The sequence below is a fragment of the Eretmochelys imbricata genome, chromosome 10 (genome assembly GCF_965152235.1).
Source record: "Eretmochelys imbricata isolate rEreImb1 chromosome 10, rEreImb1.hap1, whole genome shotgun sequence".
Taxonomy (NCBI): Eukaryota; Metazoa; Chordata; order Testudines; family Cheloniidae; genus Eretmochelys; species Eretmochelys imbricata.
In genome coordinates this window covers 16,526,730-16,553,318 of record NC_135581.1, presented here as the reverse complement: position 1 = coordinate 16,553,318, position 26,589 = coordinate 16,526,730, and the positions used below count along the sequence as shown (strand labels likewise).

The 26,589-nt window shown below is 41.6% G+C and overlaps 2 protein-coding genes across 2 annotated transcripts in view; both read left to right on the top strand.

Moving 5' to 3' along the window:
- The window catches only part of VWA3A (von Willebrand factor A domain containing 3A), a 60,363-nt gene extending 58,506 nt beyond the window's left edge, over nucleotides 1-1,857 (top strand). Inside the window, exon 32 of the mRNA XM_077828461.1 lies at nucleotides 1,797-1,857. Within this exon, the coding sequence (XP_077684587.1) occupies nucleotides 1,797-1,857 (61 nt within the window). The remainder of the gene's footprint in view (nucleotides 1-1,796) is intronic.
- Nucleotides 1,858-3,734: 1,877 nt separating this feature from the next.
- The window catches only part of LOC144271404 (putative short-chain dehydrogenase/reductase family 42E member 2), a 51,437-nt gene continuing 28,582 nt past the window's right edge, over nucleotides 3,735-26,589 (top strand). The window contains exons 1-4 of the mRNA XM_077828745.1: nucleotides 3,735-4,180; nucleotides 4,403-4,530; nucleotides 14,712-14,900; nucleotides 22,186-22,421. Coding sequence (XP_077684871.1) covers nucleotides 3,735-4,180; nucleotides 4,403-4,530; nucleotides 14,712-14,900; nucleotides 22,186-22,421 — 999 coding nt within the window. The remainder of the gene's footprint in view (nucleotides 4,181-4,402; nucleotides 4,531-14,711; nucleotides 14,901-22,185; nucleotides 22,422-26,589) is intronic.

Sequence of the window (26,589 nt, the reverse complement as noted above, 5' to 3'; positions counted from 1 at the left end):
TTCTGTCAGGGTCCCACAGGGTTCAGTGCTGTCCCCTCATCACTTCTCTCTGTGTGCTTCAGTTCTAGGCAGCCTAATCTATCCTCATGGTTTATGTTACCATCACTATGCCAGTGACTCCCAGACAATTTCTCTCTCCTCCCCATCCCCTTCTCCTTCTGGATTTCCTGCCACCATTACAAGTTCTTATCACAGAAAGATATGGCACTTATGAAGAACGGCATTACTCATCGGTTAAATTTTGTAAATCATTTATGTAACAAACTTGCATAATTTTACAAACAACCTCATAGTGCTCTGAAAAATATCATCTTAAAAACTATCATCTGTTCTGGTACCCATCAAGTCCGCAACAAATTAATTTCAACAAGTACAACTGAACTACAATTGACCCTAATGTCCTTACAATGTCATCCTGATGTCACCCGGGGCCAGGGTCAGTGCTTAAATTGTGCCAGGGCTTATCAGGGCTGAGCCCTGGCACCTCTCAGGTTGGCAATTCATAGCCCCGGCACCTCTGGGCTTGTTGCATAAAGTTATGTAAAAAAAAAATTGATTGAAGCCCAGCACCTCTTTCATTACAAATTAAGCAATGGCTGGAGCTAATTGGAGAGACATAGTAATAACTATATAACTACATACCTTCCTTTAGGAAAAAATGCTGTAATAATTTTACATTCCTTATTTTTCCTTTTAAATAGGTTGCTATTAGAAAAATGGAATTTGGACCAAAAGGACAGTTCTTTTTTAAAAAAAAAAAATCCTCAGGTAACCAGTCATTACAAAACAAGTCATTGATTGTATATTTTTATAAGAATGTTGTTTCAAATTAGAATCCCATATTTTCCAACTTTGGAGAGAGTCATTGCTTAATGTAAATAGCTATTCATTCCAGCTGTTTTAGTGTTTAGCTCAATTAGCTTAACAGCAGCACCTAACAAATACATGCACAAGAAAGTTCACAGATTGTAATGTGTTTTGAGAGGATGAAAAGTGCTATACAGGTGTATGTTTTTATTAATTAAGGGCTCCATGCTTCAGAAAGAATAAATAGCAAAGCTCTTTTGGAGGCGTAGTACCCAATATTATGTGTTTTTGCTGGAATCAAAATTTACAAGAGATTCTAGTACATGTCTCTTAGTCACATGTTACCATCAGGTTATAAAAACTTTAAATAGTAAAGCACAGTGTACATGGGTATCATCAGCATCCAGGTATAGCAGGGTTCAGACAAATGGATTCCAAGATAAAAATGAGAGCACTGTTTACCAAAGTTTTAAATGAACCAAAGATGCAGTGTTCAAGCATGCTCAAGCAGTGTTCAAGCATGCTTCAATGCAGCTCTTCCCTACTTCATTTAATATATTATTTTAATAGGCATGCATTGAGTAAGGAAGCCCTTCTTCACTTGATGTGACTTCAGTGGGACTACTCATATGTTAAAAGTTATGTACTATCTCTGTACTTAATCTGTGCATATGTTTAGGTGCTTTGCCAGGTCAAGGCTGTGACAGAGGTGAAGACTTCCTGCCAGTTGGAGCCTGCAGGTTGGACAGTAAATCAGGCCCAGAATGCACATACAGTTCAACCTTTGGGTTAGGGTTAGGGTTTTGAAAAATGAAGCAAAGTTGCAATGTAATTAATAGATAAAATGGGGATACAACTGTTTCTCCTAACTGAGGTTCCAAACATTTTTTACACTGTATTATTGTAATAAGAATTGCTTCAATTAATTGGCATTGTATATTGAGCCTCTTATTTGGTTGTTTGTTGGGTTTTTTTTTTTTTTTTTACAGTTATTTTAAGAGACTCCAGATATTATCCTTGATGGGTAAAAGAGATGGACTATCATCCTAAAAAGAAAATTATTCCCAACGTCTTTATATAGTGATGTCAAGAAACAACTGTTTGCACAGAAAAAAAATAAAGCCTAAAGTTGAAGAGAATGCATTTGCCAAAAAGATTTTGCAAATAACTGTTTTCACTTCTTGATCTAAATTTTCTCTTTGCTGCCATTACAAGTAGGAAGGAAAGATGATTCTAGAAATCAGCAGACCCACAAGCAAGCAATACCCTTTCATGCTGATAAAGTCCAGCTGAATTCAATATGGGTCCAATTCAACTGTCAACTAAAATCAAGGGAGAGACTATCATTGACATTAGTGGTAGTTTGCTCAGATTTCTTTGGTAGCAGTTCCAGAGAGCACTGTTCCCTCTAAGCTGTACACGTGTACGCGCGCACATAGATCCTAAACCCTGCGCATACAGCAAAACACCACATACACAAAAATTTGCACAGAAGCACAACAATTTGCACAGAAGACATTTTTTGCGCACACAGCCTGTCAAAAATTAGAGGGAACATTGCCAGAGAGACTGGACATATGTTCACAGGAGTCTTGTGAGAAAATGCAATTCAAACTAATTGCACGGTTCTGAGAGATGCAGAATTTTCCAGCAATTGCATAAAATATGCACTTCTAGCTAGCAAACGTGGGCACCAAGGATGAAACCCTGGCCTCACTGAAGTCAATGGAAGTTTTGCCCCAAGATTTCACCCCAAAAGTTTAAAAGATGTAATATTAAGTAGAAATGGGCCAGAGATGTAAAGTCCAGATAGTGATCTGAGATTTCCCAAAGTCCAGGTGTATATAGATCCCAAATGGTCCCATTGAAATCAGTTGGGCTACTCTCAAGGTAAGATATTACACAGTATGAATAACGGTGTTTGAATCTGGATATATATGAGGTTGCAAATCCAGACTGCAGTATGTTCTGTGTTAGATGGTGACTGACTCCTATTTAAAGATTTAGAAGCATTTTCTCTCCCTTTTAAATGTTTCCTGTGTCATTTTTCAGTAAGACATTTCTTGCATGTTGTTTTTTGTAAGTTTGACTGATTCAAAATGTCCTTTGAGTGACAGCTCTGTCTGTACAGAGTAATCTTTACAATTTGTCTGTAAAATTATGATTATTAATGGTTTATATAATACTACATTAATGCTACTTATAACTTGACTCAGTGCCCCTTTGTATGGACACCAGTACTAAAGATTGCTACTTGGAATATCAGACTATGATAGACAAAGATGATACCACTTGATTTGAAAGAAGAACAGCTCTCCTTTCAAAAGAGCTAGCCCAGCATGACATTGACATTGCAGCACTCAGTGAAACTAGATTGGCAGACAAGGGCATTATTTCAGAACCGGCTGGTAGTTATACCTTCTTTTGGAAGGGAAAAGAACCACACGAAGATAGAATCCATGGAGTGGGAATTGCCATCAAGACCAAACTCTCTTGCAATGTCTTGAAGACTTCCCAATCAGCATCAACAAAAGACTCATGAAATTCCAATTTAAGTTCCAATTAAATTCCAATTAAATCTAAATAAGTTGTGATTTGCTACCATCATCAGTGCATATGTGTCTCCCTTCACTAGCCCTGACGATGCTAAGGCATGGTTCTGTTCTGGTCTCAACTCTCTCATCAAGTCAACACCTCAAAATGACAAACGAATCATCCTCTGAGACCTCAGTGCAAGAGTAGATAAAGATGATAACAGCTGGCAAGGTGTCATTGAAATAAAAAAAAATGAGGCTTTCCAAAACTGGCAAAATTATATTCAGTCCACCTCAAAGAGAGACAGATTCAAACTCCTGCAAAGCACGACAGAAAGACAACTACACGTAATACAAGATAAATGGTGGGAGAAGGTAGCAGAGGACACTCATATGTATGTGGAAACAAATAAGTTCTTTGATTCCTTGAAGCAAGTCTATGGACCTTCAAAGGTGGGCACAGGTTCACTTATGATGGCTGATGATAGGACAGTCACCAAAGATAAACATGGCATGGAACAGAGATGGGTTGAATACTTCAGCCAACTACTGAACGGACCATCCTCAATTGAAACAAGTGCTATTAACCAGATACCTCAAAAGCCTATTCAGCACCACCTTGACTCACCACCCTCACTTGAAGAAATGGAAAAGACAATCAGTATGATGAGCTCAAGGAATTCCTTGGTCAGAGATGGAATACTGGCAGAAATATATAAATCTGCGGGTCCAAAGATGATGATAACACTCCGGAAGATCCTTACTGACATCTGGGACAACAAAGAAATGCCACAAGACTTCAAAGATGCCACAATTATTCCTTTATTAAAAAAAAAACAGTAAAATAGTCTGTGATAACTACCGTGGGATCTCTCTCCTATCTGTCACTGGAAAAAAATCTTTCCTCGTGTCCTCCTGAACTGACTGATTTCATCTGTCTCAGAAGCCAATCTACCTGAGACTCAGTGCTGATTCAGACCTGGTCATAGTACCATAGACATGATTTTCAGTATCAGGCAAATATAAGAAAAATGTATCTAACAAAACCTGGATCTGTTCAGCGTCTTTATTGATTTGACAAAAGCATTTGATACAGTCAACAGAGAAGGATTATGGATGATTGTCAGCAAACTTGGTTGCCCACCAAAACTGGTAAATATCATTCGTTTATTTCATGAAGGGATGCAAGGTCAGGTACTTTTTAATGGAGATCTCACTGACTCCTTTCCAGTTTCAAATGGAGTCAAACAAGGCTGTGTCCTTGCCCCTGTACTGTTCAACCTCTTCTTCACCCAAGTTCTCAACCATGCTACAGATGGGCTCAACAGAGGCATATACATCAGATACAGACATGACAGCTCAGTCTTCAGTCTTATAAGGCATAAAGCAAAAACAAAAGTAACAGAACTACTGATAAGAGATCGGGGATAGCCATGTTAGTCTGTATCCACAAAAACAACAAGGAGTCCGGTGGCACCTTAAAGACTAAATCTGTTAGTCTTTAAGGTGCCACCGGACTCCTTGTTGTTTTTACTAATAAGAGAAGCACTCTTTGCGGATGACTGTGCCCTCCTAGCACACACACAGGGAGATCTCCAGTGCATCGTAGATCACTTCACTGAAGCATCAAAATTATTTGGCCTCACAATCAGCCTGGAGAAAACTGTGGTGTTGCATCAGTCATCTTCACCCCTCCAGGCCATATCCCCCTGGCATCTCCACCAGTGGAACCCAACTAAAGCAAGTTGACAATTTTACCTCTCGCGGCAGCAACATTTCCAGTGCTGGATCTCTTGACAAAGAGATCATGAACAGGATACAGAAAGCTTCTCAGTCATTAGGAAAGCTATGTAACAAAGTCCTGAAAATCCCACAACATAACCCTCTCAACCAAAATAAAACTTTATAATGCTTTTGTGCTCACATCTCTTCTCTATGGCTGTGAGACCTGGACACCATACAAATGGCATATCAAACAGCTAGAGGCCTGCCATATGCAGTCTCTGCATGCCATTATGGGGATCCTCTGTCAGGACAAAATTACCAACCTGGAGGATATCCAAAAGTCAAATGTCACAAGCATTAAGGCCATGCTGATAAAAGCCCAACTATGCTCAGTTGGACACATCATTAGGATGCCTGAACATCGATTCCCCAGAAAAATTTTCTATGGAGAATTAGCACAAGGACATTGGAATCAAGACCACCCCAGAAAGCGCTACAAGGACAGTGTCAAGAACAGCATACACTTTGGTGCAATAAAACCAGATGATCAGCGTGGCGACACACAACACTCAGAGTTTTCCAAGCCTTTGAAAAGGACAGAAATGATTGTTAGCCGCAAGAGAAAAGTGTCATACCACTGCTATAGCTACCAAGATGCTCACCAATGACTTTGTCTGCCTGATCTGCTCACGAGCATGTGCATCACGCTTTGGACTTCAGAGTCACTCAAGAATCCACAAAAAGAGAGAGCATGAAAATGTCATAGTTGAATCTATGGACTACTTGAGAATCTGTTATGAGTAGACCCAATTGCTGGGTCCCGTTGCTTCCAAGCCAGCTGGGTCTAGGAAGACAATACCTGAAGGTTTCAGTCAAACTACTCTTAAAAATCTTCAGTGATGGAGATTCCACATCTCTAGGCAATTTATTCCAGTGCTTAACTACCGTGACAGTTAGGAAGTTTTCCTAATGTCCAACCTAAACTGCCCTTTTGCAATTTAAGTCTATTGCCTCTTATACTATCATCAGAGGTTAACGAGAACAATTTTTCTCCCTCATCTTTGTAACAACCTTTTATGTACTTGGCAACTGTTGTGTTCTCCCTCAGTCTTCTCTTCTCCAGACTAAACAAACCCAGTTTTTTCCATACATCATATTTTCTAGACCTTTTAATCATTTTTGTTGCTCTCCTCTGGACTTTCTCCCATTTGTCTAAATCTTTCCTGAGATGTAGCACCCAGAACTGGACACAATACTCCAAGTGGGCCTAATCAGCGCAGAGTAGAGTGGAAGAATTACTTCTTGTGTCTTGCTAACAACACTCCTGCTAATACATACCAGAATGTTATTTGGGGTTTTTTTTGTTTTGTTTTGGTTTTTTTGCAACAGTGATACACAGTTGACTTATTTAGCTTGTGATCCATTTTGACTCCCAGATCTCTTTCCCCGGACTCCTTCCTAGGCAGTCATTTCCATTTTGTATCTGTGCAACTGATTGTTCCTCCCTAAGTGGAGTACTTTGCATTTGTCCTTATTGAATTTCATCCTATTTACTTCAGACTATTTCTCTAGTCTTAAAATGAAATTTTGAATTTTAATCCTATCCTCCAAAGCACTTGCAACCCCTCCCAGCTTGGTATCAACCCCAAACTTTATAAGCGTACTCTCTATATGCCAGGGTGGATAACCTGAGCCTGAGAAGGAGCCAGAATTTACCAATATACATTGCCAAAGAGCCACAGTAATACGTCAGCTCCCACCCTGCTCCCAGTGCCTCCCACCCACCAGCAGCCCCACCAATCGGCGCTTCCCATTTCCTCCTCATCAGCTGCTTCGTGGTGTGCAGGAGGCTCTGGGGGGGAAAGGGGAGGAGCGAGGACATGGAAGGCTCAGGGGAGGGGGCAGGAAAGGGTGGAGTGGGGGCAGGATCTGGGGCAGAGCCAGGGGTTGAGCAGTGAGCACCCTGCGGCCCATGGGAAAGTTGGCGCCTGTAGCTCCAGCCGTGGAGTTGGTGCCTGTACAAGGAGCCGCGTATTAACTTCCGAAGAGCCACAGGTTGTCCAGCCCTGCTCTATGCCATTATCTAAATCATTGAAGATACTGAATAGAACTGGATCCAGAACTGAAGCCTCTTTCCCTTTGGCGCTGGCTGATCTACACATGCAGCATGGTACAGGATCATTGGGGCCAAACAGATGTGCTGCCTCCTGGAGCTCAGACCCATTCAGTCCCTTCATCCATTGCAATGCCATCCTCCAATCAGAGGGCAGCTGGCAGCAAGAAGTAAGGGAGGGGGGATTTCCTGCCAGTTCTCTAGCCAGCTGGACCTCTGTAAGGGTAGAGAGGCCAGCTTCTCCTGTTTGCTAATCCCCCTCACCAATCAGGACAGAAGCAGCCCTAGGCATTTTGCCCACCAGGCAAAGCCCAAAAAAAAGAAGGGCTGAGCAGTACAATGCCCCTTGGAAGTTGGCACCCAGGGTACTGCACTCCTTGCCTTCCCCCAGAGCCATCCATAAATCAATGGTCCTGTTCAACAGATAGGTTTCTCACGTTGCTATAATACAGGGAATGCTCAATCCTATGCCTCTGATGCCCCAGAAACCTCTCTGACTGTCCAGTAAGTGGCACCTTTGTGTGATTTATTTACATTCCTGCTCCTTGTGCAGCAAATTATTTACAGTGCATCTCAGCCTTTAGCCTTTCCTCCATAGACTCATACACTTTAAGGTCAGAAGAGATCGTTGTAATCATCAAGTCTGACCTAGTGCAGGCCACGGAACCTGACCCACCCACTTCTCTAATAGACCCTTAACCTCTGACTGAGTTACTGAAGTCCTCAAATTTTGTTTTAAAGAAAGGAACAGATCGCCCTTCCTTGAGATTGTGGCACACACTGAGCCTAGCTAGCCCATGTCCTCTCACTTGCTTCCTTCCCGTGTCTTTCTTATATCCTTTGACTCATGGACTAATTGGTTCATCAGCCCTCCCAGCCTGATCAGCTAATTAGCTTGCATATCCCCCATCAGCCTTGTCTAGGGGAACTAACCGGTGCCTGTGTGATCAGTGTTACCTGTTAGCTTCCAGCACTGTCACAGTTGCATTAAAGGCAGTGCAAGACCTTGAATATGCTGGTTTTTATTTTTATTCCAGAACTTCATGTCATAGTTATGTGATTTTGTTTTCCTGGACACATGCAGAGTTCCAGCTCTGAAAACCTCAATGTTTTCAAGTCAGTTCTGTCGTCCTCATAATTTACGAACTAAGAACACCATTGTACTACATGCTGTATAAACACAGAACAAAAAGACTGTCCCCGTCCCAAGGATCTTCGTCTAAATAACAGAAGTTCTGGTAAGGTGGCTCTGAGAGAAAGCTAAAGGAGAGCTATTTGGGCACAGAGTTCTGGCTGGAAAGGCAGGGTTGTCTGCAACAACAGACAAAGTACATTTCTCCTACTGTGTTCAGGGAAACCAAATTTTGTATATCATCTTTGTAAATAAGATTGCATCAAAAAAAATACCTTACTATTGTTAATTTTTCCTTCTAACTGGAAGAACTCAGAAAACCCCAAATTTGGCTAGCCACTCCAGTCAAAAGAGGTAACAGTATAGACAGACCTGGTCATGTGTTATATTAATTTCATGGTTTAAGTCTTGATTGTGTTCATCTAATTATTTGGTCAGTTGTTGATTTCATTCCATATCACTGGCAATTTGTTGATTTATTAATTCAATTCCGGATATGATTCTGATTTGATAATTGTGTTGGTTAATCCTCACTTGGTTTAGTAAAAGTTTAATAGTTTTAATTAGAAGTTTAATTTTAAATTTGCCTTTTATTAATTTGTAATAAAACACACAAAACTAAGAGAGCTGGTTTTTCTTTCAAAACTTCAACAGGGTCAAGATATCAGGGTAAACCTTTAACCCCAGGGTTAAAGGTTGTTTGGTAAAGTATCTAGAAGCCGCTTAGCTCGGTCCCTAAATTTATACCTTTATTCTTTACAACTTTTTACATTACACAATTAGCCTATAGAATTCATTGTCGCAAAATATGATTGTAGTGGGGTGGTCACCCGGTCCTGCCTTAAAGGGCTTAAACAGCCCTGGGAGAGGGCTGTGGCACGGGAAAAGCTGGGCTGATTGGGGCAAGTAGCCTCAGCTGGCTCTATAAAGGGGCTGCTAGACTGGAGCTAGGTCAGTCTCTCTCTGGTGATAGAGAAAGAAGGACCTGGCTGTCTGGGAACAGAGTAAGGTACCGGAATAGAACAGTGCTGGGGAATAGGGCAAGGGAGCTACAGAGCTCCTGCCTGGAAAAGCCCCAGGCTGCAGGTCTGGCCAAAGGCCTAACAGGTACAGGGGTTGCAGGAGTAGGCAGCAGGTTCAAACCTCCTTTGCCTATGATGAGTGGCACTTACACTGCAGTCGCCCCCAGGGAACAGGGCCTAGGTGATGACTGGCAGTGGCCATAGACTGAGGCGAGGTGGGGGTAGAGGGTTGGGGGTTCCCCAGGGAGGGGAGACCCAGATCTGTGTGGGGTACTGCAGGTGGCAGCACCCCGGTGTGAAAGGGGGCGCTGGGGTCCAGGAGGGACTCGGGGCCTAGCGGGAAGCGAGACACTGGCTGGCAGAGGGCGCTCTGGAGGCTGGAATGCTAATTCCCTGGATGACCAGCAGGAGGTGCCTTGGGGGTGAGTCACACAACGCTACAATGATCAACACCAAAAGGTTAGCAGGATTTTAAAGGGATTTATATATTTGTATGGACAATGAGATCACAATTACATTAGACAAAATTTTTAAAAAGGGGATTCAAATCCTAATGTTTCAAGGCATAAACCAGTCTCTATTTAGTGGGCTAGGAGAGAGCTTCCTCTAGGAATAGGTTAATCCCTAATGCTTTATATTTACTTGCATAAACTCAGGTATAAGCTGTCTATTTATTTATATATTTCCTTGAACTATCCCTTTAAATCTCAAGTAGTAGGGAAAAAATGTCCTATACATCATATGATCAGCCCATATTCAATGTTGCATCATTTAAATTCATGGAAAACAGATCTCTGCTTTGATCCCCAGCTGTTAGAGTTGTGTGTATTCCCTGTCTGATGCTACCAGTTGACACAGATTTCATCTATTGCATCAACAGCGTTTTTCATCTTTCACAAATCTGACACACCCTAACTTTTCACCTAAAACATATCAGTGGATTTATAGACCAGCAGTGTTAAATCCACCCTTAGACACTGTACTTGCCTCTCTGAATTTCCCACAGAGTGGGTGTTAATATAGTTCTGGGAAAGATTTTCGCATGCGAGTTGCATATATCAAAATCTCTGAAACTGAACTTGCTCAGCTGCTGTTTTGCAATGTTTAAACAAGCTGACAAATTTTTGACATCCTGGTGTTACATTTTATGGACTGATAAAATCTTAGGACTTTCTTGCTGGCTTTTCTCCTGGTATTTTTGTGTGAACTGGGGAATGGTCATACATAGGGCTTCCTTGGATCTTGACTTGCAGGGAGGGGACCAAGTCCAAACCCAAGAGCAGGGCTGGGACTCAATGCAGCAGCATTTCTCATTTTTCCTTTTGCTCTTACTGCTGTCAAAAACTAGCAGGGACTGTGGATGGGGGATGTGCCCGTCACTTCCCAAATACAGCATGAGGAACCCTTCAGTCACCTGGGACCCAAAACGGGACAGATGAAGGATCTTAAAAAAGGTGGCCAAAAAACAGAGGGATAGGAGAAATGGGGTCAAAAATGGAAGGAGTCATGAGAAAGAGTGGGAGGGGAAAACAATAAGGCCAAGCAGATTGGGTATAGGGAAAGGGGTAGGTAAAAAGAGAGGGAAGAGAAGGAGAACGAAAAACCTGAGGAGATGTGGTAAAAAGTTGAGGAGAGCACAAACACGGCGGGGAGGGTGATAAAACAGGGAGAATGTGAAAGAAAAGAGATTGGAAATAAACATAGCTGGAGAGAGTGACAGAAATGGGGTTAGAAGAAAATTGCCAGGTAATGGGCAGACATAAATTGAAGGTTTAAGCCGCATAAGAGGGAAGCCGGGGGGGGGAACAGAGCTGCAGGGCCCAGTGGGAATGAGAGGATGTGGCTGTCATAAGGATTCGCACATCACCAGATCCAAGCATTCAAAAATCATATCAGTGTCTCATCATAAATTTGGCTTAAAAAATAATTAGACTTTTAAAAGAGAATAGTTTACCCTTCTGTTTTTGTGAACATTTGGGGTTCACTCATGTCACACTTCCAAGCTTTCTCTGCATCTATGAGGGCTAGAAATACTATTTTAAATGAAAGCTGGAATTCTTTAAGAAACACACCAAATATCACGAGGCTTGTGATGAAATTGCAAGAGCTCCCAATACTGGGGACCTGCTTCTTCTCTTGACTCAAGCCAAACACTAGCTCTGGCCCTATGCGTACAGGTAGGAAATCAATTAAAAGTATTTTCCAAATTACAAAAGGGCTGTCTTTTTATGTAAAAGCTCTTTGTGCTGTTTGTTAATTACACTAAATACTTCATCTTTGAAGCATAGACCCCAAGGACATTCGAGTAACATGAATTCTAGAAACCAAGTGTAAGATGCCCTAGCATACGCTTAGCTATCATATAATATGTTTTCACTTGACTTCAGTACAATCCTTTGATGTCTGAGGTTATTTGTAGAGCTGGTCAGCAACTAGCATTCCCAGTTCATGGAATTTGTTTTTGTTCCAAACTGGAATAAAACCTCCAATTTTGAAATTTCCTATGAAACAAAAAATTTTAGAAAAAACATTCAAGTCAATCAAAACATTGTTTCAATTTTTAACCTTTTTTATTTTCTTTTAACATTTTCATTTTTAAAAGTATTTTAATGTAAAAAGTGTGAGTCATTTTGAAACAAAAAACTAAATTGATTTATATGGTGAAAACATTCCATTCTGACCCACCGAAATGCTTTTAATTTTTTTTCTAAAAAATTGTCAAAATTTGCTGCAGAATGTTTCAATTTCAAGGAATCAGCATTTTCCAGGGGAAAAGCATTCCGTCAGACAATTTTCAACCAGGTCTAGTTGTCTGAGTTCTTATCCACCCACACATACAAACCCCTGCCTCCAAAAAATTAAAATAATTATTTGGTGGTTGCACCTATTAGACATTTTTCACAATAATTGAATTTTAATAAACTGGGTGTGTTGAAAGCGACTGTCATAAAAATTGTTGACTAGATCATGGAACACACACGAACAACAATCTCAAATATGATCCAAGTCCATTGTTTTTAAGTAATTAGTTTAAATTATTGTATAAAGTTTCAGTGCAATAAAATCACATATTTAATCCAATTTCTCTCACTTGTGGCTTTCATAATAAAGTAAATATGAACGAAGAATACCTTTTTAAACCTTTCTTCAATCAAAAAGAGAAAAAATGCTGTCTCTAGCTATTGGATTGCTATTGGAAGCTATGTCTACACTTAAAATGCTACAACAGCTAGCTGCCCCGCTGTAGCGTTTCAGCGTAGACGCTTACTACAGCGATGGAAGGGGTACTCCTAGAGGTAAGATTCAGCCCACTTCCTCCTTTATCCCTCTTTGCCCTACCCTCTCAATGCTCTTTTCACTCACCTGCTGAAGGAGTATTGTGTCCACAGCCCCTGCTCTCTCACTGAGCCTGAGACATGGTGTGGGAATCCCGAAAATGCTTTGGACACTAAATGTGGCCTAATTGCCAAAGCGCGTGGCTCTTTCAGTTGCCATTAACATCACAGGGAGCTGAAGATGCTCGGCAGTTTTGGAAATCAGGTCCAATTTGTTTAGGAGCTTTGGGTATGTATTTTTGCAAACCCTGACCATAGGCAAAAAGGAACTGAGCTAGGTGAAGATACTTTGTGAGGAACAGAAAAATGTGGAAAATAATGCCTACACACAACTGCTTGAACAGAAAAACCAAGAAAAATAGGTCATCCTTACGGAGCTAATGATTATATTCTGAAGTTAATTCCAGCATATACACTGAGACACTTCAGCCTTATTGCAGGCTAACTCACTCCCAGAAGTGAGGAGGCTTATTCACAGGCCTGAATTGCCAGGCACCTACAGCCAGTTCAGGCTGATGTGGGTGGTGAATTAACCCTGTCCCACTCTCATAAAAAAACACCACCATTGTATAGATACACACTCCCCAGCCCCTGTCCCAGATCTGTAATAGCTAAGCCACCTTACCTGGCAGATGCTACATCTGTATCATCCAAATGACTTTTACCTAGTTTATCTGCACACCATCCTCACAGGAAAGAACAATAAATCAGAGCATGCAGTCATCCTCTCACTTGAGGCACCCCAGCTGCATGAACTCCACAAACTTCTCTGGAAACTTTCTCACTGGGGTGAATATTTAAAAAAATTCGGAGCAAATTTTGTAAGCTGAAAAAAATTCATTACCTGCTACATGGAATGACCCATCTCTCACTTTATAAATATACCTGAGTTTACAAACTCCATAAATGGGTTTTCATTTCTTTTTAATCAACATACAAGCCTAGTTTTGTGCTAAGATGTACCTAACTGGGTGTCATTTTAAGATCTCCTTGTCCACTGTTGGCTATTATTGGACTTAAATTGAAAAGACCAAATGTTCTTGGATACAGGACTCCTGGGTTAGATACCCTGCTTTACCACAGACTCCATGATCTTGGGCAGGTCACTTAAGCCGAAATTTGGCTTTAATTTCTCTATCTCAGTTTCCATTTTTGGAAAATGGGCATCAACTGATGCTTTGATACTTAATCAATTAATACCTGAAAAAGCTCTTTAAAATCCTCTGAAAAAAGCTCTCATACAATCACTTAATCAAGTCCTAATGTAAAAGCATGTGGTCTTAGTTTAAGAATATCGCCTTTTCCCTGTGTGCCATGCACCAGTCTGCTGCTGCACTTCATTGATTCTATGTGCACAAAGGCCCCAATCCTGCAAATACTTAAGCACATGCATTAATTTAATCAATAAGACAACCTGTGTGCTTAAATTTAAGCACCTTTGTAAATGTTTGCAGTATTAGGGTTTGAGACTGTGTAAGTCGAGATGAAAGTGTTAAGGCATTTACAGCAACAAATTCTGATCTATAAAGATCTGAAGACTTTTTTTTAACTAGCTACTGCCAGCTCCAGGAATTTTTCATTCATTCCTCACTGTGTATTAACTACATGCAAAACAGTGCTGCAAATCTAAGTACCTTGGGGAACAGCTAGTCTGTGTGTGTTAGATTAGATGAAACCAAAAAAGTCTCATTCAGTTGAGAGGAAGATATATTCTGTGAAGGGTTCATTTTAAAATACTTTTTCTCACTTTTTTTAAATGAGACTTTATGTGTTTTTCAAAGGGGAATTTAAAATTCCCTATATTTTATTGTTCATAATTCTGCTGCATTCAAAATACACCCATATGAGACATAGCTTTGCTTGTACCATTTATATGTAGAGTTGCAATATAAATAATAACTTATACACTGTTGAGATCCACAGGCAGCATGAATATAACATTTAAGACCTTGATTCAGTGAGACCTGTCCCTGTTTAAAAGAGGCTGACAGGCTGCTTCTGGAGAGGGGAGGGAAGTGAAATGAGCCCTGCCCTGGCCTGCAGCCAGATTCCAACTACAGGTTAAAGCATTTCTCTCTTCTGAAATTATGGGGCAATATAAAGAACCTGAGCACACTTGGGAACATCAACATGCTGTTCTAAGGATTCCTGCTATCTTGGTGCTAATAAACATCCTCAGAAGAGAGTTTTCACCCTCACATTTACAAGGAAGAACTGGGACAACTGCTAACTGTAAGTAGTAAGGTACTTTATAGCTTTTCTGCATCTTTTGTGATCAGGATTGCAGTGGGGAAGCTAAAGATGAACCCACTATATTTGGACCTAGTTAGACATAATCCTGAGCATATTTACATTGATCATATACAAGTCTTGAGTGAATCTCTCAAAATAGCCTCTACAAATTGAGAAAAACAGAAAGAGGGATGTAATCGATAATGAAAACAAATTTCTGACTGGGATCTCCATATAGCACTTAAAATGCAGTGAGCATTTTCTAACACTGTCTGATGGTGATGAAGGCACTGATGCCAAAAGTGGTTTTAAAAAGAGATTTTATGTAATATCCTGCTTGTGAAAGGAAGTTCCTTGAGGAACTGTTGCCCCTTTTGATCCAAGCAGCTAGTCAGAGTTTGGGGCTCTGAGGATGTTCCAACTGGGAGTAGAAATTGAGCAACTGGGCAGTTCCTTAGCTGTAGCCTCCCCATGCAGAGCTGATCACACCATCTGTATGTACTGCAGCTGGGTGTGTCTCTACCTGCATGTGTGCTGAAGCCTGAGAGAGGGCTTGGCAGGCTGGTCACAGCAGTGCAGTATAAAGGGAACCCAAGCTGGTGACTCAGGGGAGCTCAGTGGTACCCCAATTCCAGGTGGCACCCCAGGGGTAACCAATCTCACACACAACCTGCTCACAATACCCAGTTGAATTCCCACCCACCTGGTGCTAGCTTCTGGGCTCACTCTATTAAGCTTTGTTTGACATGTGGCCACTTACAACTGACTTAAGGAGGACTCATTCACTCATCAGCTTAAAGAGGTTTTAACTTGTAACACCACCTCAAACCTCAGCTTTGTCGATCATCCCAATGAGGCCTAAAGTGGTGAAACATGATAACCCATCCCAAATAGAAAGAAAATAAATAATTTAACTAATTACAGCTGATACAAACTTAACTATTTACGTATGTACAGTGTCTTTCTCTCAGGGTAGTTTCACACTATCAACATAAAAAAAATTATTCTTTGGGGCTTTTCTCTCCCTGGCTTTCCTTTCAGTGTTCTCCTGAGGCATGTCTATTGTTTCTGTGGAACTTGTTGGCTGTGACAGTTCCTGTCCATTCTGGTCAAGTGAGGGACTGGTTACTGTCACAACTTTCCCAGCATCAGTATCCACAGTCACATGCTCAGATTTGGAGGGCAGCCATGCTGAAATCCCTCCTCCGCTGATATCACCTTACTTGGTCCTTATGGATAACTTTTTGTCCTGTGACAAAACAGCTGTATCCTGTGCACCTCTTTGTTTTTACTATTGTATAAGGTTCCTCCCCAGGTTTATTCAGCCTAGTGATTCTACTCTTCCTCCACCTAGTATTGTGTCTGTTTCCCCCATATTTGGAAGGGAGGATTAAGTTTGCTTTCAGGCCAGACTTAGGGATGGTCTACAGTAGAGAATTAGATCAACCCAGTTATGTCACTTAATGGTGTGAAACCCACCTGAGCAAAATAGTTAAGCCAGCCTAAGTCCCTGTGTAGACAGCACTAGGTCTGACTTAGCTACTGTTTCTTCAGAAGGTGAATTACTATGCCAAAGGGAAAAGTTTCAAGTGTAGACAAGCCCTAAGAGAAATAGGCTTGTGTGTCACCTCTCTGTCTGGGTAGAATGAATAGAATTGTTAAGAAACTGGTTGAAACGGACCCAGATCAATAAGGGGTCCTGAGAGACCATGTAAGCTCCAATGACTCATGAATCATCTCTCAACAGTGGGAAGTGCTGGCCAGGGTGCTTGGGAACTCAGTATGGCCCTGCCTGGAAACAACCAATAGACATGTCTAACAGGAAATAAAGTATGGGTTCTGGAAGAAGCTGTAGCTTTGACCAGGGCAGACTGGGAGGCTCCCAATAGGACTAAGTAATAACTAGACTATGCCTGACAGGTGTATGTCTACCTGTTCTTAAATACCTCCAGTGATGAGATTCCACAATCTTCCTAGGCAATTTATTCCAGAGCTTAATTACCCTGACAGTTAGGAATTTTTCTTGTCTGTTCTCAGGCTCTTCTGGATGGTCTCTCCCCCTACACCTGATCACCATACCCAGTCAAACCCCGCACCCAGATAGGGCTAGTTTCCCAGCCGACTCTATTAGGCTTTGTTTTAGGGGTGGCCCCTTATCTGTCTCTTTCAGTTGACTTAAATGGGAGAGACAAAGAAGATGAGGTAATATCTTTTATTGGCTCAACTTCTGTTGATGAGAGAGACGAGCTTTCGAGCTACACAGAGCTCTTCCTCTCTTAAATGGGAGAGTTATTCACACATCAGTTTAAAGAGGTTTTAATTCAACCCATAACAAGATTTCACTGAAGTTATAAAGAACCAACTTGCTGCCCTGAAATGAGATTGTTTGGAATATGTGGTAGGTTTGAAACTAAGGGCAGGTCTACACTTAAAATGCTGCACCAATGCAGCTGTAATGCTGTAGTGCTTAAGTGAAGACACTCCTATGCCGACAGGAAAGCTTCTCCCATCAGTGCAGTTAATCCACCTCCCTGAGAGGCGGTAGCTATGTCAGCGGGAGAAGTTTTCCCATAGCGCTGTCTACAGGTGGAGCCTGGTAGGCGTAACTATAGTACTCAGGGATATGGATTTTTCACACCCCTGAGAGAGGTAGTTATACCTATAATAGCGTAGTGTAGACCTGGCCTAACAGATCACCTGGCATGATATAACAACCCAGCTTTCGGTCTGTCCTTGTGGTAGGCAAAGGGAAAAGAAGAGTTTTACCCTGTTTAAAGTTATAAGCGGTGGTGAGCTGGAGCCGGTTTGCACTGGTTCGCGTGAACCGGTTGTTAAATTTTGAAGCCGGTTTAGAACCAGTTGTTAAAGGGGTGGGGAAGCTCAAGCAGGACGGACAGGATGTGGCCCACGGGACCGTCCTGTCCGTCCCGCCTGAGCTCTCGGCTGGGGAGGCTCCCATGTGAATTTTTACTGACCCTCCGAGACTTCGGCGGCGGGTCCTTCGCTCGCTCCGGGTCTTCAGCAGCATTTCGGCGGCGGGTCCTTCAGTGCCGCTGAAGACCCAGAGGGACTGAACAACATGCCGCCGAAGACCCAGAGCAAGTGAAGGAACCGGTTCTTGAGCGTCTGGCAGCTCATCACTGGTTATAAGGTAGCTTATTTTCACAATGTACAAATCATGATAGTTCCCCTTTGGGGGGCAAGGGGACTATTTTCTTTTTCCTAATTTTACTTTAGGAGTTTGGGTGGTTTTCAGTTTTGTCTCTATAATATCAGCACACTTTCTCATGATATCCTGGGTGTAAAATCACCATCCAGAGCTTAGAATTTGCACTCTGTTACACCAATGTTACACTGTTGTAACTCCATGGATTCCAGTGACGTGACACTGGTGTTCAGTTGGTGTAACAGAGTGAAAAATCTGCCACATGATTTCCTGGATTTTAAATTTAAAAAAAGATCTTGCCAACCAAAGGCATGACAAGTAAATGAGTCAAAGATAGCAGTAGTTTGTAACTTAACCTACTACAGACCAGATTCTCAAATGCATTCTGGTCTCTTTGCGCCATTCTATAAGCGCTGACTATACTGCAATTGGAGGCGTGACTCCAGTTCACAGAAAGTATGTACTCTTGTTCCTAGCCCACGCTGAAGCCAGAGCCACTGCCTTTTCACTGCTATTTTTAGTGAACTAGCTAGATTAAATCTAGCACTGGTATGCTTATGCAAGCTCCATACCACACCTCTGCTTGCAATGTAGACCTACCCAGAGACAGCATACCCATTTTCTACATCGTGATTGGGAGGTGGCATGGCTGCAGCAATAACAGGGCAAGACCAACCCTGAATATCAGCGAGCCAGAGCAGATTCTGCAACATTCCCACCAAACCCCTCCAAGGTGACACTCGGCACAGCCTTTATTCATATCTCCGAGAATCATAAAGTGATGTAGAACACAGTTCTCCTCTCTCACTATTTTTACACTGATGTAATTTAGCTGACTTCGATGGAGTTAGTCTGGATTTATATTTGGGTGAATGAGAGGAGAACCTTGCCTGTGACTTCTGGTGAGGTGAATAATCAAAACTAATGAAGTAGGTATTGATGCATGTAATGCAGAAGTCAATATTTACCTCAAGGGACAAGAAATCTTAATAATGCAGCCTTCCTTAAAATGTTTATTTTTTGTAATTGATATTACTACAGTATTTGCATACTAAAATATAGAGAATACCATGCTCATGTTTCCAATTTTGTCCTTGAAAACTAGATAACTTTTAAAAACTTTCACTGTATATTCCCTGAAACAAGAACTCAAGATATGTTATTAGGCTACTTGTCTGTCCATGTCCTCACCACCATGTTCCCTTCGCCTTTCATTCTTAGGAAAATACACATTGTTATTGTGCAAGGGCAAGGAATTTTCCACTTTATAAACTCTAGCACATTAAATGAGAATGCATTGCACCATATTGTATTGGCTTTAATAATTTCAATTACACATTTACAAGTGTCTCAGTAAGTTTGTTAGACACATTAGGGTTCACTCTCAGGCTTGGTCTACCCTAGCAACTTCTGTCAATATAACTACATTGCTCAGAGGTGTAGAAAATCCGGACCCCGAGCGACAGAATTATACTGACCTAACACCCAATGTAATAGCATTATATCAAGGGGAGGGCTTCTTAAGTGAATTACTTACACCCCCCAGGAGAAGCTCTCCCATCAGAGTAGGTAGTATCTTCACTAAAGCACTACAGCAGTGCAGCTACATTGATGCAGCTACATTTGATGCAGCTGCATGGCTGCAGCCTTTTAAGTAGACAAGCCCTCAGACTGAAGGATGAATACAAGCAACTCCAATAATAAAAAGAGTTAATACTTAGCACCTACAGCTATCTAGCATGGCACATTTCCAAGCCCTTAAACATCTAATACATCTTAACTCCTTATTTCTAATGAGATTTATCTGTTTATTGATGTGAGAATAGACTCTGTTTCAACATATTGGCATACAGGGTGGATAAAAATCGATAATTTTTTTGTTTAAATTGGAATTTTTTTTATAAAATATTTTTTGAGGAAAAAACCTAGCTAAAGATAGTTTTAATTAAGATACATTATAGCTCAAAGGTATCTCATCATGGAATAGGGATTATAAATTCTAATTCTATAGTATGAGAAAATATATTCTTGTAATGTTTAAGAAACATTTTGTAAATGAGTTCCAATAGTTCATGGATTAGGGACCCAATCATATGGGGTTCAATAGGCTTCTGTATAGATTATTTAGGTTAATCTTTCTATCTACCCAATGGGACTCAGAGCTCAGTCTAGAAGATACCATCAGAGATGCTTAGTTTTGCAGTTCTCAGACTGTGGATTTGTGTCTCCAGAGGTAACATGCTTGTTAACAGCAAAAATGTTTTTAAATAAATAATATATAGAGGTGAGAAATAACAGACCTCAACTCTATTGTCCCTCTGCAAATTTGTGTACACTGAGTCAATCCCTGACACCTCTCTAAAAGTACAAAGTTTCAGAAAGTTCAAAGAATAGAAGATTGTTAGGGGCAGAATAGATCTGGACAAGGAGAAGAAGTCTGGAGATAAATGTGAGAAGCGAGGGACATATGCTTGTCTTCTTAAAATATTATATGTTTGCTGTTGAAGAAAAAAATCCAGAATACTTAACATCGTTTTAGTAAAATAAAACAATTTAAATGTCTGTCTGGTGGTGGTCTCCTCCTAATACAGCATGGCAAGAAAATCCACCAAATATTAATGATTAACTTGTTGAACAGGAGATAGTTCACCTCCGAATGACTTCATAAATATCTGCTTCAATTACCTTTGGTAAATGAAATAACCAAACAATCATTCAATTTCTGATAAAGCTGTAAACTAATCTGAAAAGTTTTCGGAATAAATCACTGTTTAAAAATGTATAGTGTGTACCTTCTAAAAATGAAACCTACATCTAAGTTGTGAAAAATATGTATTAAGGTTATAACTACCAACAAGAATGCACTTTTATGTACAAATTCATGATTAAATCGAGTCTTCCTGACTAATGATTTAAATCATGATTTAAATCAAATCCACCCTGTTGGCATGACTTTATTCTTAATTTTTACACTGAGTGAGTGTGTGTGTGTGTGTGTGGTAGGGAAGAAGCATAATGAAAGTGCTTGTCAAAGAAGCTGGGTGGGTAACTGGAGATAAATAAGGTGCCCGAGGCTGACTTAATGTGCTCTAACTTGCAAGTGTAGACAAGGCCTCTGTTAGTGTCGCCTCAGAACAGGCACAGCACAAGCAACAATGCAAACCTCCTGTGCCTGCACCATAACCTGGAGAGACCACCCTAGAAGTAACGGAATTTGTGTAATCTCCTTGCCCATTCAGTTGTGTTGTATCAACCAGGCAAGGTACTAACAATCTTCAACAGGACTTTATTTTCAAAGTGGAAACCTCTTTACCAAGCTGCTCTGCACCCTCTGTAGCTTTCTCCCAGCCTCTCAACTCCTCCCCTGTCCTTCCTGTTTCCGGTCCTTTCAGACTCCCAACAGCCAGTGCTCCCAATTCTAATAATTACAAGCAACATCTAAACACCCCAAGTTGTCATTCTGCTGAGGCTGCAAAGGTGTCAAGTGCAGTGGTGAATTTTATAATGAGAACAGATGCTAACAGAAACTGGACAGAGATTCCCTAAACTCATTTGCACAGGCAGTCATTAGATTATAACAACTTTTAATTATTATTATTATTATTAACAGTAAATTTTCCACATAATGGAATAAAGTGATATATACAAGCAGTTTGGGACATTCTGTTATAGTCTTTTTCTCTTGATCACATATAAACTCATCCATTTTTTTTCTTGTATGCTATACTAATATTTATATAGGACATCAATATATGCAAATATTGTGAACCTTTTCAGGGTACAAAAGTTCCAATAAACTAATTTTTAAAATATTTTATAACTGATAAGCTGTTGGGCAACATTTGCAGAATGCCAGCATTTCTTTTCATTTCACATGAAATTTGTGATGAAAAAGAAAATGACTAACACTGAACATATCAATGAGCATTTATATTGGTTGTTCTTTATACTGGGAAATTCTGCAACTAGTATTATGATTTATCTTTATGCCTTCTAAACAGGTTAGATAAAGAAAATCTTTGCAGTCATGAATGGAGTTTTGTAACATGAAACTTAGTGGAATTATCTGCATGCCAGATCTCTCTGAAGGAATTTTCAAAATGGTCTCTCAATCTGTAGACATGATACAAACCAGTGCTGATGGGGTACTGCCCCACTGGAACCAATCATCAGACTGCAGACTGAATGAACAAGCTGGACCTCATCTTAAAAGCACAAAGGCATTGGTGACCGGAGGTGGAGGCTACTTTGGATACAACCTGGGGTGTGCTCTCACCAAATTAGGAATCACTGTTGTTCTTTTTGATATACAAAAGCCTAAATGGGAAGTTCCTAATGGAGCCATATATTTCCAGGTATGGTAAAATTACATTTTAACAACAATCAAATTTAAATGAATTGTTCTACTCTTGTGTACAACAGCAAGTTGTCATCTCAGCAGTTTTCATGGAACACAGAACTGTCATAAGTCATGTCAAAGACCTCATTAGAAAATATGTGCAAGATTTTCAGCTGGTGTAAATCAGTGTAGTTCCATCAAAATTAATGGAACACGGCCAGTTTACACCATCTGAGGATCAGGCTGTCAGAATCCACTAAATTTTTTTCCCACATTTTAATTAAAACAAAAAATTGCCAGGGTGTGTGTGTGTGTGTGTGTGTGTGTGTATATAAGATATAGCTATATCTTAATATATATAATCTATGAACTAATCATGGAAGGGTGACACTCTTATCTAGTGGTTAGAGTAGCAGGTTAGAAGTTGGAATGCCTGGATGGTCTATTCCTGGCATTGGAACTGCCGTGTGATCTTGCGCAATTCACTTCACCACTCTGTGTGCCTACACTTTAAACTGCAAACTGGTCAGATCCAATATTATTTATCTGACTCATGGAGTATTGTGAAATGTGTTGACAACTTGAGGTGCAAGATATATTACTTTATTTGCTCTGATAGTAATCTGAGTCACATCTCACCACCCAGCCATAGAACTTTCATATTTTTTGTTATCCATCTAGAGGGATATAATCTACCCTAAAACTTTGCAAGGAACTAGCATTGATGTCAATTAAATAGCAAACGTCTAACAGAAACATGTTTAAAATAACCTGTTGGAGACCAGATTTTGTATGTTTTTAATAAACTGCAAAGCTGAGATTTGATGTCTGATCCATTATGAATATGGTAAAATTTAATACTCTTATCTCAGGGTGGCAACATTGCAAATCACTGAACCCTCCCTCTCAGACTTATTAGAATTGGTCCCTGATCCTGCACCTCTTAGCCCTAGTCTACACTAGGAATTTAGGTCGAATTTAGCAGCATTAAATCGATGTAAAGCTGCACCCACCCACATGATGAAGCCCTCTTTTTTTTTTTTTTTTTTTTTTTTTTTACTTAAAGGGATCTTAAAATCGATTTCCTTACTCCACCTCTGACAAGTGGATTAGCACTTAAATCGGCCTTGCCAGGTCGAATTTGGGGTACAGTAGACACAATTAGACTGTATTGGCCTCCGGGAGCTATCCCACAGTGCTCCATTGTGACCGCTCTGGACAGCACTCTCAACTCAGATGCACTGGCCAGGTAGACAGGAAAAGGCCCATGAACTTTTGAATTTCAATTTCCTCTTTGGCCAGCGTGGCAAGCTGCAGGTGACCATGCAGAGCTCATCAGCAGAGGTGAGCATGATGGAGTCCCAGAATCGCAAAAGAGCTCCAGCATGGACTGAACGGGAGGTACGGGATCTGATCGCTGTATGGGGAGAGGAATCCATGCTATCAGAACTCCGTTCCAGTTTTTGAAATGCCAAAACATTTGTCAAAATCTCCCAGGGCATGAAGGACAGAGGCCATAACAGGGACCCGAAGCAATGCCGCATGAAACTTAAGGCGCTGAGGCAAGCCTACCAGAGAGGCAAACGGCTGCTCCGGGTCAGAGCCCCAAACATGGCACTTCTATGATGAGCTGCATGCCATTTTAGGGGGTTCAGCCACCACTACCCCAGCCGTGTTGTTTGACTGCTTCAGTGGAGATGGAGGCAACACGGAAGCAGGTTTTGGGGTTGAGGAAGATAGCTCAAGCAAGCAGAGAAACTGGTTTTCCCGACAGCCAGGAACTGTTTCTCACCCTGGACCTGGAGCCAGTATCCCCGAACCCACCCAAGGCTGCCTCCTGGACCCAGAAGGCAGAGAAGGGACCTCCGGTGAGTGTTCCTTTTTAAAATACTATACATGGTTTAAAAGCAAGCAGGTGTAATGATTACTTTGCCCTGGCATTCGTGGCTCTCCTGGATGTACTCCCAGAGCCTTTGCAAAAGGTTTCTGGGGAGGGCAGCCTTATTGCGTCCTCCATGGTAGGACACTTTACCACTCCAGGCCAGTAGCACTTACTCAGGAATCATTGTACAACAAAGCACTGCAGTGTATGTTTGCTGGCGTTCAAACAACATCCGTTCTTTATCTCCCTGTTATCCTCAGGAGAGTGATATCATTCATGATCACCTGGTTGAAATAGGGTGCTTTTCTTCAGGGGACACTCAGAGGTGCCCGTTCCTGCTGGGCTGTTTGCCTGTGGCTGAACATAAAAGTTCCCCGCTGTTAGCCCTGGGGAGGGGGAAGGGGTGAGGGTGGGTTAGTCATGTGGTGTGGGGAGGCAAAATGCAACCTTGTAATGAAAGCACATGTGCTATGTATGTAATGTTAACAGCAAGGTTTACCGTGAAAGAGTGTACCCATTCTTCTATAAAAGGTGTCTTTTTTTTTTTTATTTTTTTTTTAAATACCACTGTCCCTTTTTTTTTCTCCACCAGCTGCATGTGTTTCAGTGATCACAGGATCTTCTCCTTCCCAGAGGCTAGTGAAGATTAGAAAGAGAAAAAAATGCACTCGTGATGAAATGTTCTCTGAGCTCATGCTGTCCGTCCACACTGACAGAGTACAAATGAATGCGTGGAGGCAGACAATGTCAGATTGCAGGAAAGCACAAAATGACTGGCAGGAGAGGTGGTGGGCTGAAGAGAGTAAGTGGCGGGCTGAAGACAGGGCTGAAGCTCAAATGTGGTGGCAGCGTGATGAGAGGAGGCAGGATTCAATGCTGAGGCTGCTGGAGGATCAAACCAATATGCTCCAGTGTATGGTTGAGCTGCAGCAAAGCCAGCTGGAGCACAGACTGCCGCTACAGCCCCTGTGTAACCAACCACCCTCCTCCCCAGGTTCCATAGCCTCCTCACCCAGATGCCCAAGAATGTGGGGGGGCCCCTCCGGCCACCCAGCCACTCCACCACAGAGGATTGCCCAAAAAACAGAAGGCTGGCATTCAATAAGTTTTAAAGTTGTAAACTTTTAAAGGCCTTGTCCTTCTCTCAACCACCCCTTCTGGGCTACCTTGGTAGTCATCCCCCTATTTGAGTGATGAATGAATAAAGAATGCATGAATGTGAAGCAACAATGACTTTATTGCCTCTGCAAGTGGTGATCGAAGGGTGGTGGGGTAGGTGGTTAGCTTACAGGGAAGTAGAGTGAACCAAGGGGTGGGGGGTTTCATCAAGGAGAAACAGAACTTTCACACCGTAGCCTGTCTAGTCATTAAACTGGTTTTCAAAGCTTCTCTGATGCGCATCTCACTCTCCTGTGCTCTTCTAACTGCCCTGGTGTCTGGCTGTGTGAAACCAGCAGCCAGACGATTTGCCTAAACATCTCCCCCTTACTCTCACAGATATTGTGGAGCGCACAGCAAGCAGTAATAACAGTGGGAATATTGGTTTCGCTGAGGTCTAACCAAGTCAGTAAACTGCGCCAGCGCGCTTTTAAACGTCCAAATGCACATTCTACCACTATTCTGCACTTGCTCAGCCTGTAGTTGAACAGCTCCTTACTACTGTCCAGGCTGCCTGTGTACGGCTTCATGAGCCATGGCCTTAAGGGGTAGGCTGGGTCCCCAAGGATAACTATAGGCATTTCAACATCCCCAATGGTTATTTTCTGGTCTGGGAAGAAAGTACCTTCCTATAGCTTTTGAAACAGACCAGAGTTCCTGAAAACGCAAACGTTATGTACCTTTCCCAGCCATCCCACGTTGACGTTGGTGAAATGTCCCTTGTGATCCACCAGTGCTTGCAGCACTATTGAAAAGTACCCCTTGCAGTTTATGTACTCGCCGGCTTGGTGCTCCGGTGCCAAGATAGGGATATGGGTTCTGTCTGTGGTCCCACCATAGTTAGGGAATCCCATTGCAGCAAAGCCATCCACTATGACCTGCACATTTCCCAGGGTCACTACCCCTGATATCAGCAGATCTTTGATTACTTTGGCTACTTGCATCACAGCAGCCCCCACAGTAGATATGCCCAATCCAAACTGATTCCTGACTGACTGGTAGCTGTCTGGTATTGCAGTCTTCCACAGGGCTATTGCCACTTGCTTCTCAACTGTGAGGGCTGCTCTCATCTTGGTATTCATGCGTTTCAGGGGAAAGCAAGTCATAAAGTTCCATGAAAGTGCCCTTACGCATGCGAAAGTTT